General features: G+C 42.3%; 1 protein-coding gene across 5 annotated transcripts in view; it reads left to right on the top strand.

The window, feature by feature from the left end:
* The first annotated feature begins 890 nt into the window (after window positions 1-890).
* The window catches only part of SPATS1 (spermatogenesis associated serine rich 1), a 34,171-nt gene continuing 16,455 nt past the window's right edge, over window positions 891-18,606 (top strand). For 2 of the 5 annotated variants that reach the window (XM_008994519.5, XM_078369315.1), the window contains exons 1-5: window positions 891-1,000; window positions 1,341-1,479; window positions 9,967-10,114; window positions 16,700-16,824; window positions 18,083-18,244. In XM_008994519.5, the coding sequence (XP_008992767.4) occupies window positions 1,353-1,479; window positions 9,967-10,114; window positions 16,700-16,824; window positions 18,083-18,244 (562 nt within the window). In that variant the 5' untranslated portion in view covers window positions 891-1,000; window positions 1,341-1,352. Of the gene's footprint in view, window positions 1,001-1,162; window positions 1,480-9,966; window positions 10,115-16,699; window positions 16,825-18,082; window positions 18,245-18,606 lie in introns of those variants that run through there. The other 3 variants (XM_017971128.4, XM_078369316.1, XM_078369314.1) reach the window with 3 other exon arrangements.

The raw sequence follows: 18,606 nt of genomic DNA on the forward strand, positions 1-18,606 counted from the left end.
TGACCGCTGACTGTGGCCCTGTGAGAGACCCCAAGCATGAGCAGCCGAGCTTAGCCTAGCCAACCACCAGAATCGGAAAATAAAAATGGATGTTGTTGTTTAAAGCAGCAGAATTTGGGGGTGATTTGTTACACAGCAATAGCTAATCAGAAAAAAATATTTAACCTCTATATTGTGGGATCATGGATACTGACAATATTTTTCCACATTTTCCAATATTTCTACAATGACTATTTCTCTTATAATCAGCAACAAAAAAAAGGGAAAACTTGGTCTAAACGCGAACTTAAGGACTTAAACTAGACTTGAAGAGAGGCTTTCTATGCAAGATTTATTAGATAATGGAAAAGACGAGGAAGATAAATTTAAGTCAATATGATGGAAAGAGTGGTGGATTTGGAATGAGGAAACTTGGAAATGACTCTGTTTTCTGGGTGACCTTGAGCAAGCCTTTGCTAAAATTTGGTTTTCTATTTTGAAAAATGCAGCTGGCTGCTGAAGGAAGATAACATCCACCAGGGCGCCTGGCCCAGAAAAGGCGCTCTGTAAGTGGTAGGTGGATCCTGTCTAATCAATGCCAATTATAACCAGGCATCTGCAAGCCTTGTGGAGGGCGCCTCTTTCACTGCCACCAGAGCCTACAGTTCTAATAATGAAAATTGCCTGGAAAAGAACCACAACTCTTAAAAAAAAAAAAAAATCCAAAACCACAAAGTGGCTTTTGCAGCGATTCTTGCAGGTGACTGCTGGAGCCTCTGGCTCCGCACCTCTCGGGAGCCTCCATCCCATACCGATGGCCACAGTGCCCAGGGGGTGGGGGCCGGCCGCTGGGCCGGCAGCCGGGCCAGGCAGGACGCTGCGCACCGCGTGGCTGGGGCCGGTGTCCCGGCAACCCCGGAACGCGCCTCCGCGGGAGGAACAGGAGGCAACGGCGTCCCTCTTGCCCTGAGCTCTCGGTTTCTCGGCCTCGGCGTGCGTTCGGCAGTTAGCCTGCCAATTGGTGCGTTGGTCCCATGCTCCGCGGAAGCCTCTGAGCACAGACCCGAGCCTCCTCTGGGGGAGGGGGTGGGAAGACCCAGAGGTGGAAAAGAAGGAGCACCTCGAGCTGGGGGTGGGGGTGCAGCGAGCCTGGCTCGGGCTGGGGGAGGACTCGCTGGAGCTCAGAGGGCTTGGAAACCAAGCAACGCCCGGGTGGAGGGAGGGAGGCTCCGGTTTAGAGGCCAGTCCTCCCTCCTGACTTTCGATGGCTTGCGGAATTTGTTTTCACTGACACCTTTCTTACAAGAGCCTTTTCTTTGTCTCTGGGTTACTTCTAAAATTTAAAACCAACACGTGCACAGACGAGTCCACCAATGCTTACTGGAAACGGTCCACAGGGCTGCCGTCTCCCCTTCATCTCAAGCGCGACCTGTGGCAGAGAGCTGGAGAAGGCTCCAGAGAAAAGGGACTCTGACATGACCAAGGTGGAGAGGACCTACAGTTGAGTGCTAAGAAACCCAGACCGCTGGGTGTGGAGTTGGTGTTCACATCCAAGTATACTACACCCGGGGTCGGGGGTGGGGGTGGGGCACCATTTGAAGTTTAGAAGGAGGCTAGTTTGGGGGCGTGTGAAAGAGCTGCTTGAATAGTAGCTTATGCCTATACTAACCCAAGATTTGATTAGGCAGAGAGCACCGCCAAAGCGGAGATTCTCATAAGTTACCTCAGGGGATCTCACAACAGTGGAGAAGTACATTACCTGTGAGTAAAGGGAGTCAAATATTTGACCTGCCCAGGGCCTGGGTTAATAAATGGAGAGCTTGGATTTGACGTGAGTCTGCCATACTCCCGAGCCTGTGTCTCTTCATCTTTCTTTTGCTGATATATTAGCAGGTTTGTGTCACTGTTTATTGGATGGGACAGTTCAGATGGGAATTATGAACACTCTAAAAATTAAATAATGGCTGGTAGCTCCATAATTGGTTAAGGCCGAGGAGGGTACTTGGAGGCACGTTTGCCTTTAGAGAACAGTGTCATGGCCCTGAACAGCCACAGTCTCCCAGAAAAGCTCAGAGTGTGTCTGCGCTCAAGTTCTCATTTATCTGTTATGGGTGAGTGGTCTGCGTGCTGCATAAAGGGGTTGTGAAATGTCCAGACTTTGCTAGATCAATTCTTAGCTTTCTCCCTGGTCTTCTGTATTCTGGGTCTATGATCACCTCATTCTCCTTCACAGTGCGGAGAAAGGAGGGAGGTACAACTCATTCCACCCAGCTATTGATATATGCTGGGACCGTAGAGAAGGAGGAGCTGGAGGAGTTAGAACTATTAATTGTCCAAGTGGGTCTGGAACAGCACGGAGAAAAGGATTCTGGGATTCTAAGTTAAGCTCCAGACCTTTCTGCAGTTTCCAGTTTGGTTTGGGGTAAAGGAGGAAGATGCTGTTTTAAGGATGTCCTAGGGATCCATGTTTTTGAGTTAGGGGTACTGGAAGGGTACCAGATCCCAGAGCACATTATTGAAAGACCCATGGTGTCCTTTTCTACTGTGTAGGTGAATCCATTCAGGAGAATATATCTGAGTTTAGAATATCTTTGGAGTCTATGGTTTTCAGGAAGGAAGGGGCTCCACAAACCAGTTGAAGATACCTGCGTGTGTGTGTGTGTGTGAACATTTTTCCACCAGAGAACCAATTGCTTTCATTACTGCTCATGGGGGAGGGGATATAATCCAAAAGTGGGTTAAAAACCACCGTCCTTGATCCGTAGGCCCCTTGTTAAGCAGATAAGTAGGGGTGGGAAATAGTGTTTGGTTAAATGAGTATCCACATTAAACAAACATGGCTTGATGTATTCTTTCTATCCCTACCGGACAGAGCTATTGTGAAAATCAGCTGAGATGACAAGCATATGAAAATGCTTTGGTTATGTAAGGTGTTATTCCTGCCTAAAAAAAACCGGAAATAATTATCCTGAATTCCACAGATGGCACTAAAGAAACAAGACTTTCTTTCAAATTCTCCTTTTTCCCTTGAATTCCTTTCTGGTCACCAGAACCTTCTCTTGGCCTTTAATTACATAGTTTCTTCTTCTTTCATAGTGTTTTAGAAACTTGTTAGAATTTTCTGACTTTTGGCTTACTTGACATTTATTGCATTTGAATAACAATTTTCACGATAAATGGCGATCCTTTCAAGCAGGGTGTGTTTCCTTAGCGTGTTTGTTTCTCCCCACAGCCTTCTGAGCCAGGTGGCGGAGAGGGCAGCCACTGGGAGCTGGATGTGGAGAAGTAATTGACTTGCTTAGAGTAACTGGATGGTACTCTATACTGTGGGAGCATCAGTATTTAAACATTTAAATTTTGTCCCTAACACAAACAAACAAAAAATGTGGGAAAGGGCCCTCTCTGATACTATCCATAGAGCCAACCAGTTCTTGCCTGGGGGAACACTCAAGTCCTATAGTGGCAATATACAATTAAAATGTTTACATGCTGTGAAAGGCAGCCACTGTGAAAACCTATGGGCAAAAATTGCCATAAGTAAATGTTACCATAAATACCTCAGAGCTCACATGCAAGTATCAACATAGAGGACATCTTTGGCCTTGATTTCATTTCTTCTCCACATATGTGAATCCATTCTATATCTCTATACATACATTTCATGCCTTTTTCATAGATACATTTCTAGAAGTAGAACTATTGAGTCAAGTGATATGCACTTCTCATAGGCTTTGGAAGTAACGTATGGCCAAATTGCTCTTCAGGAAGATTCCTATCATTCCCACCAGCAATGATAGGAATGCCATTACTCCAAGCTATGGCAACCCTGAGTGTTTGCAAACTGATAGCAAATAATGGTATCTTATTTTAAATTCAAGTCTTCAGTTATTAGGATGGGGCCAGGTGCAGTGGCTCTCACCTGTAATCCCAGCACTTTATGGGAGGCTGAGGCAGGTGGATCACTTGAGCTCAGGAGTTTGAGACGAGCTTGGGCAACATGGTAAGACCTCATCTCTACAAAAAATAAATAAAAAAAAATTGCTGGGCATGGTGATGCATGCCATGGTCCCAGTTACTTGGGAGGCTGGGGTGGGAGCATCACTTAAGTCCTAGTGGCAGAGGTTGCAGTGAACCAAGATCATGCCACTACACTCCAGCCTGGGTGACAGAGCAAGACCCTGTCTCAAAAAAAAAAAAAAAAACAAAAACCCAAAAAATAACCACCCACTCCTCCAAACCCAATTATTATGGTGGATGAAATTTTCCCCCAAATATATATTGGCTATTTGTATGTGTTATTTTATTTCATCTTATTTTGAGATGGGGTCTCACTCTGTTGCCCAGGCTGGAGTGCAGTGGTACAATCAGGGCTCATTGCAGCCTCTACCTCCCCAGCTCAAGCAATCCTCATCTCAGCCTCCATAGTAGCTGGGACCACAGGTGTGCAACACCATGCCCAGCTAACTTTTTAGTTTCTTTCTAGAGACCAGGTCTCCCTATGTTGCCCAGGCTGGTCTTGAACTCCTAGCCTCAAGCAGTCTACCTGCCTTGGCCTCCCAAAGTACTGGGATTATAGGGATAAGCCACTGTGTCCAGCTTGTTTTAAAAGTAAGTTACCTGATCATGTCTTTTGCCCTTTTTTTTTCTTTTTGGATATTTATTTTCATCTTATAAATGTATAAAAGCTCATAATTTGTCATGGCTACTATTTTTTCTTTCTATCAGGTATGTTACAGATTTTCCCCGTTTATAGTTTGCTATGAAAGTTTTAAGTGTATATTTAAAGAGGCATATTCAAATATATGCCTCTTTTCCTTTATTTTGCCTGTATTTGATATCTTTCATGGCAATAACTTCTTCACTCTAAGATTATATACACGTTCACTTATTTTTTCAGGTACATCTTTAATTTCAATTTTTACATTCAAATCTGTATTTCATCTGGATTATTCCAGTTTGGGATAAAAAAGGTTTAATTTTATTTTTATTCCAAATGGTTAATTAGTTGTTCCAGCAATATTTTTTGAATAACCCATCCTTTCTTCACCAAGATAAAATGCAACTTATTTTCATATAAAATTTTATTCTATTTATGTTTACAATTTTGTCCTATTGATTTGTCTGTTAGGGTTTTTGTCAGTACTGTCTTGATTATTTGAATATTAGACTACATTTTATAAATTATACTCCATAGTTAATGTAACCCTGAACAAGTTATTTGACATTTCTGGAGCTTAATTTCTTTATCTGTAACGTTATCTCTATTTTGTTTATAATTATGGCCTTCTTTTCATTTTTAATAATAATAACATTAGTAGTATTATTTTTGAGACAGAGTCTTACTCTGTTGCCCAGGCTGGAGTGCAGTGTGGCGTGATCTCAGCTCACTGCAGCCTCCACTTCTTGGGATCAAGGGATTCTCCGGTCTCAGCCTCCTGAGTAACTGGGATTACAGGCGTGTGACACCATGCCCTGGCTAATTTTTGTATTTTAGGTAGAGACGGGGTTTCACCATGTTGGCCAGGCTGGTCTTGAACTCCTGACCTCAGGTGATCTGCCAGCCTTGGCCTCCCAAAGTGCTGGGATTACAGGCTGCCCTAATATTATTTATTTGTGATTAAAATCTTTTCTTGAGCCTTGTTTATCTACATTATTTAGCTTTTGTATGAAGCCATAGTTCTGATAATCTTTATTTCATTCATTTCTGTTTTTATTATTTCATTCCTTAAAATTTTGGGGGGATTTAGTATTTTTTTTTTCTTATTTCTTAAATTGAAAGCTTAGTTCATTCATTTTGGATTTTGATTTTGAACACTATAACCCGTCAATTGTTGGATGGACACTTTGCATCTTTGAAGTAGGGACTGCATGTTACCAGGTCTGTGAGCCCAGCAGCCACCATGATGTAGTTGTAATAATTTTTGCTGTATGAGCACTGAAGCATGTAGAATGTGTGTTTGTAGCTTGGAAGAAAACTCCAGAGACAATAGAGAAGCACTCATTTAAGAAATGTGGGGCTGGGTGCAGTGGCTCATGCCTGTAATCCCAGCACATTGGGAGGCCGAGACAGGCGGATCATGAGGTCAGGAGTTCAAGACCAGCCTGGCCAAGAGACCCAGCCTGACCAACATGGTGAAACCCTGTCTCTTCTAAAAATACAAAAATTAGCTGGTTGTGGTGGTGAGTGCCTGTAATCCCTGCTACTCAGGAGGCTGAGGCAGGAGAATTGCTTGAACCTGAGAGGCAGAGGTTGCAGTGAGTCGAGATAGGGCCATTGCACTCCAGCCTGGGCGACAGAGCCAGACTCCCACTCAAAAAAAAAAAAAAAAAAAAGCTGCATCATTCTTAGTGAATTATTAGGTCAGTATTAGGTGGAAAATGTGGACATCAGTGATTGAATTGAAAGTGATTTAGTAGTCAGACTTCTGAATGTGCATAAAATTTAGGAATGCCTTAGCCAGTCTATTTTGTCTTTATTTTCCTTCTTCACATAGGCATATGAGTGATATGTGATTAAAATCTATGTCTAAGTAAATCTAAAACAATGCTTCAATAAGCCAGGCGCGGTGGCTCACGCCTATAATCCCAGCACTTTGGGAGGCCAAGACGGGCGGATCACGAGGTCAAGAGATAGAAACCATCCTGGTCAACAAGGTGAAACCCCGTCTCTACTAAAAATACAAAAATTAATTAGCTGGACATGGTGGCACGTGCCTGTAATCCCAGCTACTCAGGAGGCTGAGGCAGGAGAATTGCCTGAACCCAGGGGGCGGAGGTTGCGGTGAGCCGAGATCGTGCCATTGCACTCCAGCTTGGGTAACAAGAGCGAAACTCCGTCTCAAAAAAAAAAAAAAAAAAAAGCTTCAATAAGTATAAAATAAAAATTCTAAGTGATAAAAGCATGTGTCATACTTTAATTGGCAGCCTTTGTTCTTTGTGGTGCATAAAATAATAATGCTAGTACCGTTGATGGTGTCTCATATTCAGTGAAATACAGCATATGCATTTAAGGCTCCAGATTTCTAATTACTGCTTTAGTTGACTCCCACAAGTTTTGATATATAGTACTTAATGTTCATTGATCATTAAGCACCTCATGATTTCCATTACAATTTCTTCTTGTATATGAATTATTTAGAAGCATGGTTTGAATTTCCAAGCTTATGGATACTTTTTGGCTGTCTTTTTATTATTGATTTCTAATTTGTACTGCATTGTGGTCAGAGAGTGTGGTCTATGTATTGTTGATACTTCTTTTGTGGCTTGGTATATGGGTGGTTCTTCCTTAGGCTGCTGGGGACCTGTCCCCTCTTCCTCACAGCTTTGCGTCTTTCCTGCCATCTCCCCTGTGCTTGACTCCATCCCAGCTACACTTCAAGCAACCAGTTGGCCCTCACTGTGCTGGGGGCTGCTCTAGGCTCTGGGGCGTATTCCAGAGCAGCACTTCCCACACTTGGCAGGCCCTAACAGTCACCTGAGGTGCTTCTTAAATATCCTGGCTCCCAGACTGTAGGTCTGAATCAGAGCCCTGGAGCCTGCGTGTTGAACAAGTATCCCAAGGGGATTCTCATGACTGGGGACATTCAGGAAGTTCTGTGCAGTTGGGAATCTGGAAGTGGAACAGGATAAAATATAGTGCAGTGATGCAACTAGACCTCAAGAAGGAGATCACTGCCAAACGTGAGCCTAAATGAAGAGCAGGGGTGAGGATGCGGGCGGGGGGGCGCTATTCAAAATGCAGGTTCCCAGACCTCACTTGGAGAGATTCTAATTCAATGGGTCTGAGACAGAATTCAGGAATCTGTATTTTTAACAGGCTTGCCAGGTAATTCTGATGCAGGTAGGCCTTGTGCCACATCCTGAGAAACTCAGAGTGGAAGGATTTTGAAGGGAGGAAGTAACTCAGCTGAACTTTAAGCTTTGTGGAGTCAAAGGCAAAGTCCTCTTAGGGGTGTAAGTTTTGGTGACAGAGAGTGGAAAAGATATTATTCACTTGTGATATGAATTTGAGAGGAAATGAATAAAAAATTGTCTGAGTAGCAGTCCTGCTGATAGATGGTGGGAATTTGCATAGTTTCTACTCTACAGTCCTATCAATGGGCTCTGCATGGGCAGATTCAACCAACTGCCCGTAGTAAATATTCAACAAGGAAACAACAAGGTCAGGTGCAGTGGCTCACACCTGTAGTCCCTGCACTTTGGGAGGCTGAGGCAGGTGGATTGCTTGAGGCCGGGAGTTTGAGACCAGTCTGGCCAAGATGACAAAACCCTGTCTCTACTAAAAATACAAAAATTAGCCAGGCATGGTAGCAGGTGCCTGTAATACCAGCTACTCAGGAGGCTGAGGCATGGGAATCACTTGAACCTGGGGGCGGAGGTTGCAGTGAGCTGAGATGGCACCACTACACTACAGCCTGGGTGACAGAGTGAGACTCCATCTCAAAAAAAAAAAAACAACAATATAACAACAAAAATAATACAAATAAAAATATAACAACTATTTACATAGCATTTGCATTGTGTATTAGGTATTACAAGTAATCTGGAGATGATTTACAGTACAGTATGTACATATGTTATATACAGAAGGATGTGCATATGTTATATTCAAATGCTACACTGTTTCATATAAGGGATTTGAGGATCCTCAGACTTTGGTATTTCAAGGGTCCTGGAACCAATCCCTCTTTGATACCAAAAGATGGTTCTATATGTGTGAAGCATGATACTGTGTAGGTGGAATAGCAGTCAGTCTAAAAATGTACTCAAGAATCAGAGAAGTTTGACTCTTATTTCTTACAATTTTCTCATTACCAGAGGTTACATTGCCATCTATTAAGCTTTGGTGCTCTATGAAATTATGCATAAAGAAATATGCATAATTCTTTCATCTGACTTTTTATTTTTGTGGCTTGATGAGGCACGTAACTATATAAAATGATAAGAGAACAGATTGACTTTTATGAAGTATTAATAGTATAGCAGAGTGAAGATAATGGGTGCTCTTCTCTGTCTGACACTCACTGGTTTTCAGGACTCCCTTACTTGTAACTGTGGGTGGTTGGGGAGTTATAATTCTTTTTCACTTATGCAAGCAAGCATTTATTGAGCACCTGCTTTGTGCCAGGAACTGTTATGGATGCTGCTATCATGAATGAGAAGTGTGAAGGGAAGCCACAAAATTTCTGAGGGTGTTCTTTGAATTGTGATCACCATTATATTCATCAGTCTTTCTATGAACCAATCCTTTTACTGAGATGCATAATATAACAGACAGTGCTATACAACTCACTTCAGATCATAGGTCTTCCACTTAGTTCAGAGTAGGTGAACTATGTGTAGAGGCAAGCAGTCTAGTAGAGGGGTTAGGATCTCAGGCTTTAGTGTCACAAGACCTGGAATCAAATATGGGCCTAGATTTTTTTTTTTTCTGAGTCAAAGTTTCTGGTCACCAAGGCTGAAGTGCAGTGGTACAATCTCAGCTCACTGCAACCTCCGCCTCCTGGGTCCAAGCAGTCCTCCCACCTCCGCTTCCCAAATAGGTAGGATTACAAGAGTGCGCTAGCACTCCCAGCTAGTTTTTGTATTTTTGTAGAGATGGAGTTTCACCATGTTGGCCAGGCTGGTCTCAAACTCCTAACCTCAAGCAATCCATCCACCTCGCCTCCCAAATGCTGAGATTATAGGCATGAGCCACTGTACCCAGCCTAGATGTTTACTTTTTATGTGATCATAGGCAAGTTTCTTAACCTTCCCAGCCTCAATTTTCTCAACCATAAAATGGGGATAATAAGGAATACCTATGCCTGTGGGTTGTTATAGGGATTAAATGGGATAACGTGTTTAAGGTGTTGACATAATCCTCAGTGCACAGTAAATGCTCAATACATGTTACCTGTTTTAAAAATTTATTTATAATGTAGGAAACAAAATAGGGTGGAATGTATTTTCAATAATGTAATTAAATATGATATCTCTGTGTTGCAGGTGCTAGCTGCAGTGATTTTCTGGAATCTAAGGGATGTTTTGCCAACACAATATCCTCTGATGAAAGTGTCAGTTCCTCTTCTTCTGTTGAAACAGGCCCAAGCATCAGTGAGTCCCCAGGCCTCCCCAGAGTGTCTGCTTACCTAGAGTAAGTAAGGGTCTGGTGCAGAGCTGTCACTGTTGGGGGAGATCCTGACAAAGAAGTCAACAGTCTGAGAGGTAGCATGGTATGCTTGGCAAGAGCATGGATTCTGGAGCTAGACTGTGTGGGTTCAAATCCTGGTTCTGCCGCTTAGTATCTGTGTGAATGTGAGCAAATGACTTCACCCCTGGGCTTCAGTGTTCTTGTCTGTAAAATGGTGATGATAGTTTATAGGATTGTTGTGAGGATTAACTTGAGTTAATACCTGGAAAGAGCTCAGAAGACTTCCTGGGACACAGTAAGTTCTGTGTGTTTGCTACTATAAAGTTGAAAAATAAGTGAAACTATGTATTTTTAGGATACATACATACATGGGTGGTAAAACTTAAAGAAAAGCAAAGAAATGATTATCCTAAGAGTCACAATTAGGATAGTGGTTACTGCTCCCAGAAGTGGACACACACAGATGGTTTCTGGGGAGTAGGGAAGGGAAGGACTGGCCACGTTTTGTTTCTTTTGTTTGGGTAGAGAGAGGGGTCTTGCCGTGTCACCCAGGCTGGAGTAGAGTGGTGTTACCTTGGCTCACTTTAACCTCAAACTCCTGGGCTCAATCGATCTTCCCACTTTGGCGTCTCAAAGTGCTGGGATTATAGGTGTGAGTCACTGTGCTAGGCTAACGTTTTGTTTCTTGACCAGGATGTTGGTTTTGTAATTAGTTGTAAAACTGTCTTTGTGTTTTATGTACTTTCTCTGTTTATATTTCTTTTACCATAAAAAGTTTTGAAAATGTTTTTCCAATAATTTGTTTTTCCAATAATAAAATGAAAGTAATTTGCTTATTGTAGAAAATTTAAAAAGATGAAGACTTTTTAAAAATAAAAGTATTAACAATAAAAGTCACATGGCCAGGCATGGTGGCTCACACCTATAATCTCAGCACTTTGGGAGGCTGAGGTGGGAGAATCTCGTCAGACCAGGAAGTCGAGGCCAGCTAGGGCACCACCATGAGACCCCTCTCTACAAAAAAAATACAAAAATTAGCCGGGCATGTGGGTGTGCACCTGTAATCCTAGCTCCTCAGGACGCTGAGGGGGGCAGATCACTTGAGCCCAAGAGTTCCAGGCTGCAGTGAGCTATATGATTGAGCCACTGTACTCCAGCCAGGGTGACAGAGTGAGAACTTGTGTCAAAATAAATAAATAGATAAATCAATAAATAAAAGTCACTAAAATTTTACATCTTAGAGAATATGTGTTAACATTTTTATATTAGCTTTTTCTAATTTTAATTTTTTCTTGCACATAAAAGATATATTTATTTTACAATTAAGATCATATTATACTACTCTTTCATAAAACCTACACTTTAAAAAGATTTATTAAGTGTTTTACTTTTTCAGAGCAGTTCTGGGTTCACAGAAAAATTAAGAGGAAGGTACAAAGTTCCTGTGTACTTCCTGCCCTGACACATGTACAGCCTCCCCAACTATCACATCCCGCACCAGCGTGGGACATTTGTTACCATGGATGAACCTACGTGGATACATCATAATCACCCAAAGTCCCTATTTTACAATAGGGCTCACTCTTGATGTTGCACAGTCTATGGGTTTGGACAAATGTATAAGGGCATGTATCCATCATTATAGTACCTTTTCCATTTTTATTTATTGATTTATTTTTGAGAAAGGCAGTGGAATGATCATGGCTCACCACGGCAGTGGCATAATCATGGCTCACTGCAGCCCTGACCTCCCAGGCTAAAGCAGTTCCCCTGTCTCAACCTCCTGAGTAGGTGGGACCACAGGTGTGTGCGACCATGCTTACCTAATTTTTAATTTTTTTTTTTTTGTAGAAACATGGTCTTACTATGTTACCCAGGCCAGTTTCAAACTCCTGGACTCACGTGATCCACCTACCACAGCCTCCTAAAGCGCTGGGATTACAGGCATGAGCCACTGCTCCCGGCATATTATGGTATCATACAGAGTAGTTTCACTGCCCTAAAAATCCTGTGTGTTCCATCTATTCATCCCTTCCCACCCCTCCCACCCCCTAGCAACCACAGATATTTTTACTGTCTCCGCAGTTTTTTCTTTTCCAGAATGACATATAGTTGGAATCGTATAGTATATACCCTTTCAGATTGGCTTCTCTTGCTTAATAATATGCATTTAAGTTTCCTTGTTGTCGTTTCACCACTTAATAGCTCATTTTTTTCAATGCTGAATAATATTCCATTGTCTGGATGTCCCACAGTTTATTTATTCATTCACCTACTGAAGGACATTTTATAAAGGCAGCTTTTTCACCAAGCAACATGTGGAGAGGATTTTTTCATACCTCTGAGTGTTTTCCAAGAACACGGTTTTCAGTAACTACAGTGCTGGAGTGTCTGAATAGACCAAAGTCTAACCAGTGACCTATAGTTCTAAAGATTTGCTCTTGTAAATAGTGGTGTAATAAGTGCTCCTGTACATCAGGCTCTTGCCCATCTCTGGTTATATAATAAAAGTAAATTCCTAGAAGTGGATTTATTCAGTTAAAGTTAAGGGAAGTTGCTCAGGTGATTCTTTGTTTAATAAAATCTGCTGCGAGTGGACTTGCTGCCCTCAGCACTGGACATAGAAGAGGCTGGCATAATTCTTAAACTCTGCCTCTTTAGGTCCTCTAAAACAGAAGTATGTCACTAGCAGCAGCAATGGGTCCATGTATTGGGAGGTAAAGAAAGCCCAGACTGTGAAGTTCATGTCCTGTAGGATGGGGAACTGGGCGATTGCTGCCAGTTCTGCATTCCTAATTCCTACCTCAATAAGTCCCCTTTATCTCTCATGATGCCTGGGTTACAGAGGACCTAACTCAGTTAAAGCATGTGTAGCCAAATCTAAAGCTCCAGTCTAGACATAGCCCAGGCTTCAGATTAATATACTCAACTGCTTTAGCTATCTCCACCTGTTATCACACAGGCCTCTCAAACTCAGCATGCCTTGATTGAACTTCTCATCACCCATCCTCGAAAACCAGATCCTTCTCTGTTCCTTATTTCAGTTGATAATCTCAGTATTCATACAGCCCCAAAGGTACAGATTAATGGATCATACTTGTCTCCTCTCACTCACTCAACCAGTTGGTGATCGAGCCCTGAAATACCATGTAAGTCCATCTCTTCTACTCCTTCTATACTACCTTGGTCCCACTCAAGGGCCTGATCATCTCTTACCTGGACTACTGTAATATCTTCTAGATTAGTTATCTATTGGTGCACAACAAATCATCCTAACTTAGTGACTTAAAACAACAAACATTTATTATCTCACATTTTCTGCAGGTCAGGAATCTGAGTATAAGCTAGATGAGTGCCTCTGGCTCAAAGTCTCTCTCATGAGATTGCAATCAAGATGCTGGCCAGGGCTTTGGGCTCAACTGAAGGCTCAACTTGGGGAGGATACATTTCCAAGCTCACTCACATGGTTGGTGGCAGGATTCACTTCCTCACAGGCTGCTGGGGCTGAGAGCTCAGTTTCCCACTGGCTGTTGCCACAGGCTTCCCTCAGTTCCTTGTCTCTACAGAGGGCATCTCACAACAGCAGCTGTCTCTCCTCACAAGCAAGCAGGAGTGCACATGGGAAAAACCACAGTCTCTCTGCAACCTAACCTCGGAAGTGATATCCATGACATTTGCTGTTTTCTCTTTGTTGAAAGTGAGTTAGTGGGTCTAACCTATACTCAAAGGGAGAAGATGACAGAAGGGAATAAGTGCCAAAAGGTAGGGATCATTGGCGACCGTGTCAGAAGCTGCCCACTACGCTCTCCTAAATGGACTCCCTGACTTAAGTTTTATATTCTCAAAGTCCATTCCTTTGACAGCTTCCAGAGTTTTCTAACCGTATGTGACTGTGCCATGTCCTTGCTTACCATTATTTAATGAAATCCCATGAAAGCTTGATAAAAAAGAGTCCCCCCTCATATGAACTGCAAGTTCTCCAGATCTGTCTCCTTCTCTTCTCCAGTTTTTTCTCCAGCAGTCCTGCCACAAGCACATCAAATTTCTTCATTTTCCTGTTTCTTCCTTCTATGCCTTTGCTCACGTTGCCTCCTTTGCTTGAAGTAGCTCCCTCCAATCCCTTGCTTGTGTTCACATATTGTAGAAGCTGCTCGGCTTCCACTGACTTCCCAGTGGCCTGGCCTCGTCTATGCTATTCTCCTTTTCTGGGGAACTGATTTTCACTCCTTCTTTCCCAATTTGTTTTGTTTTGTGTTTTAGACGGAGTTTTGTTCCTGTTGCCCAGGCTGGAGTGCAGTGGTGTGATCTCGGCTCACTGCAACCTCTGCTTCCTGGGTTCAAGTGATTCTCCTGCCTCAGCCTCCTGAATAGCTGGGATTGCAGGTGCACACCACCATGCTTGGCTAATTTTGTATTTTTAGTAGAGATGGGGTTTCACTATGTTGGCCAGGCCGGTCTCAAACTCCTGACCTCAGATGATCCACCCATCTCGGCCTCCCAAACTGTTGGGATTACAGGCAGGAGCCACCACACCCACTCTTCCCTACCCAGTTTTTAAACATTTTAACATGAGGTCTTGCTATGTTTCCCTGGCTGGTCTCAAACTCCTGCCTACCCATTTTTAATGAGTATTCCAAATAGAAGCTATCATCATCTTACTTGTCTCCACTTCTTACTTGTGATTGATTTAAGGGAGAATGTATGATATAAGCCAAGCCAATGAGTCCTTCCCTGAGATTTTTCACATTGGAGATGGGAATAAAAATTGGTCAGAGGACAATGAGAATTCAAATCTGAGCTACCAGTGGCTTTTTGCTCTTGTCAAGAAGCTCATCTGCAATTGGCGAAAACGAAGCCCAGGTGTCAGGATAAGAAGAGGAGAGTGACAGTTCTGAGATATTGAGCCCCAATTCCAGTTGTCTCTAGCTATACTCTGGTCATGGAAACTAACACAACTCCAAAATTGCTTATATTCTGAATTTGGGGTGGGGGCACTGAGTTATTTGTCCTACCTACACCACAGGATTGTCAGCAGGGAGCAAACAAGACAAGCAATATGAAGTTGCCTTGATACCATTTAAATACCAGTGATACAGTGTTATGAAAGAAGATTCTGTGACTTGATAACAGATCATTATACCTGAACACATTGTCCAAGGCCAGGTATCAGACGCGAAGCCATATAAACTAGAAGTGATTGCATGTTCTGCTGACACCCACCATAGTTTGTTGTGGACCTTTATAAACTGCTAGGAAGTTCAGCACTAAACAAATACTCTATTATTTTAATCATTTCCGTCTGGGTTTGTTTTTGATTATTTCTTCATCTTCTCCATATACTTATTGATTTTTTATTTGCATGTAGTGGTTTTATTGAACATGCTTTTTTTGGTAATAGAGTCATTTAAACATAATTAACATACTATATAACTCACCCATTTAGAGTGTACATACAACTCAATGGTTTTTAGTGTATTCATCTATCACCACAATCGATTTTAGAACATTCTCATCACTGCAAAAAGAAATCCATATCCTTTAGCAATCATCACCCCACACTCCTGTCTTCCTATCCCTCTAGTCTGAGACAACCAAAATCTACTTTTTGTCTCTATAGATCTGCCTATTTCAGACATAGAATATTAATGGAATTATCAATACGTGGTCTTTGGTGTCTGGCCTCTTTCACTTAGTGTAATGCTTTCAAGGTGCATACATGTTGCAACACATATAATTCCTTCTTAAAAATTGCGGTAAAATATATATGGCACAGTATTTGCCATTTTAGCTATTAAAAACATTTTTCTAAAGAGATGGGATCTCACTTTGTAGCCCTGGCTGGAGTGCAGTGGCACAATCACTGCTCACTACAGCCTCCACTTCCTGGGCTCAAGTGATCCTCCCACCTCAGCCTCCCAAGTAGCTAGAACTACAGCCATGCACCACCACACCTAGCTAATTAAATTGTTTTAAATAGAGATGAGGGCTCACTTTTTTGCTCAGGCCACTTCATTCCTTTCTAAGGCTGAATAATATTTCATTGAACATATTATGTACCACATTTTGCTTATTCATTCTTCTCTTGATAGACATTTGGGTTGTTTCCCCTTTTTGCCTATTATAAATAATGCTGCAAAGAACACTCACATGCAAGTGTCTGTTTGAATCTCTGTTTTCTGTTATTTTAGGTATATACCTAGAAAGGGAATTGCCAAGTCTTATGGTAATTCTATATTCAACTTTTTGAGGAACCACCAAATTATTTTTAAACATCCTTTTAAAAAAATTAGTAGAGATGAGATCTCACTGTGTTGCCCAGGCTGGTCTCAAACTCCTGGCCTCAAGCAATCCACCTGCCTCAGGTTCCCAAGGTTTTGGGATTACAGGTGTGAGCCACTGAATACCAATCTTTTGAATAAGTTTCAGTCCCCTCAAATTGTGAGTAAATAAATGATATCAGGGACTTTTATAGAGGAGTAGTCCCAGTTCTCATAAGTGAGGGCAATTCTAGGGTGAACTATGTGAGATCAGGCTCTAACTACCAGTGTAAGCGTGTGGAAGAATCCAGCCCTTCTGCTCTTTTTCCAGCAGCACTGCTGACTTGGATCGGAAATCCTCCTCCTCACATTCTGAGCACTCCTCTGAAACATCATTGCCTGAAGTCCAAAAGCATAAGTATCCTGAGGAATTCAGCCTGCTTAAGTTGCAGACAAGTAAGTCACAGGCCCTCCTCCACAGGCCTCTGTGCCCCAGGTCTTTTCAGAAGTCTGCCATACTGTTGGCCACCATCATTGAAAACCCACAACTGCCAGGCATTTGACATGCTTTATCTCAAAATTCACAATACTTCTGCCAGGAAGCTATTATATGTTTTTCAAAAATGAAATGCCTTTATATAAAACCCATTAAAATACTGTAGCAAGACATTAAAATAATATAGAAATATATAGAGTATAAAAACCCCTTCCCCAATATTCTCCAGCAATATCCCTATTCTGCCCCATAGCTGTGAAGTGTTGATATATATTTTTACAGTATTTTGAAGTGTGTGTATGTATATATATGCATGTGTACACATATAGATATAAAACAAATGGGTTAATATACAAACTGGTATAAATAGATCATGGACCTCTTTCTGCGTCAATACACATAGATCTATGTGGCTAATATAGACATACCCATTTTACAGAGGAGGAAACTGAGGCTTTGAGACATTCAGTCATCCATAAAGCTACATGGCCAGGAAGTACAGCGATGGGATCAGAACACAAACTTGCTTGTCTCAAAGCCTGTGCTCTTCCTGGCTATCCCAGAGCCCACATTTCTCCAGCATCCCTTGAGCTGCTAGGGGATCTTTTATTGTTTAAAGTCACTGTTAGCGATACAGGAAAAGTATCAGATGATGAAACAAAGGCACTGCAAGGCCCAGAAACTAGCCTGAGGTCTCACGGCAGCTTTTCTCATTTGAAATGATCACAGGCACATTTCCCAGCGTCACCGTAGCGCATGTGTGTCCTATTGTTGCAGCCAACACCATGTTTCAGCCACTTGAGGTACCAAGTGGATGGCACTGGCCTAGCCATTTGCTGGTTGATGGCATTCTGTTTTTCCTACACAGTTATCAGAGTGAAGATTGCATCACAGGTGCCTGTAAGACTGTCTCTGAGCTTCCCAATCAACACTTAACTTCCAAACATAAAGTTGGCTTTCGTTTTGAAGGAGAGGGTGAAGAGGGCAAACAAACAAACAAAAGCAAAAAAAGTAGGTAGCTCTCCCACTACTTCCCTTCCTTTTGTGCCTAGTCCCACAGAGTTTCACGCTGTCTCTGATGTAGAACCAAGGGATTATACGCATTAATTAGAGGTTGTATAGCCGGTAGTGCCTGGGGAGTTTTCACAGCTTTTTGTTATCCGGTTGCATTATGAGCCTGGGAGCAGCAATAATTGAAGGCTTTCTGGTGTCTTACAGAAGATGGGCATCGTCCTGAGTGGACATTTTACCCGAGGCTTAGCAGCAACATCCACACCTACCATGTTGGAAAGCAGTGCTTCTTTAATGGAGTCTTCCTCGGCAACAAGAGGTCTCTATCAGAGAGGACGGTGGACAAATGCTTTGGGAGAAAGAAATACGGTGATGTTTCTTTCTGGATCTTGACTGTGCCGTCCCCGAAAAACTCTTGAGTCGTGATTCTATAGGCCCTGCGTTCTGTAGTTGGGGGCAGCCCTGTAGAGTCACCATGTTACCCCAGTGGAGCCAGGAAGATAGAAAAGTGAAGGGGACAGTTGGCAGCCTGCATACTTTGGCAGAGAACTCACAACAGATGCTGATCCACATTTTCTTTTTTCTCTGAATTTCATAAAATGCAAATGTGACATTTAAGTCATCAGATAAGTTCTCTCAGATACTTATTAATAGAAACCTCCATTGAAGTCTGAAGAAAAGAATTTATGTTCCAATTAGATGCTGCCTGGCATACACATTTAAATTGTGCT

Source organism: Callithrix jacchus, chromosome 4 (genome assembly GCF_049354715.1).
Source record: "Callithrix jacchus isolate 240 chromosome 4, calJac240_pri, whole genome shotgun sequence".
Classification (NCBI taxonomy): domain Eukaryota; kingdom Metazoa; phylum Chordata; class Mammalia; order Primates; family Cebidae; genus Callithrix; species Callithrix jacchus.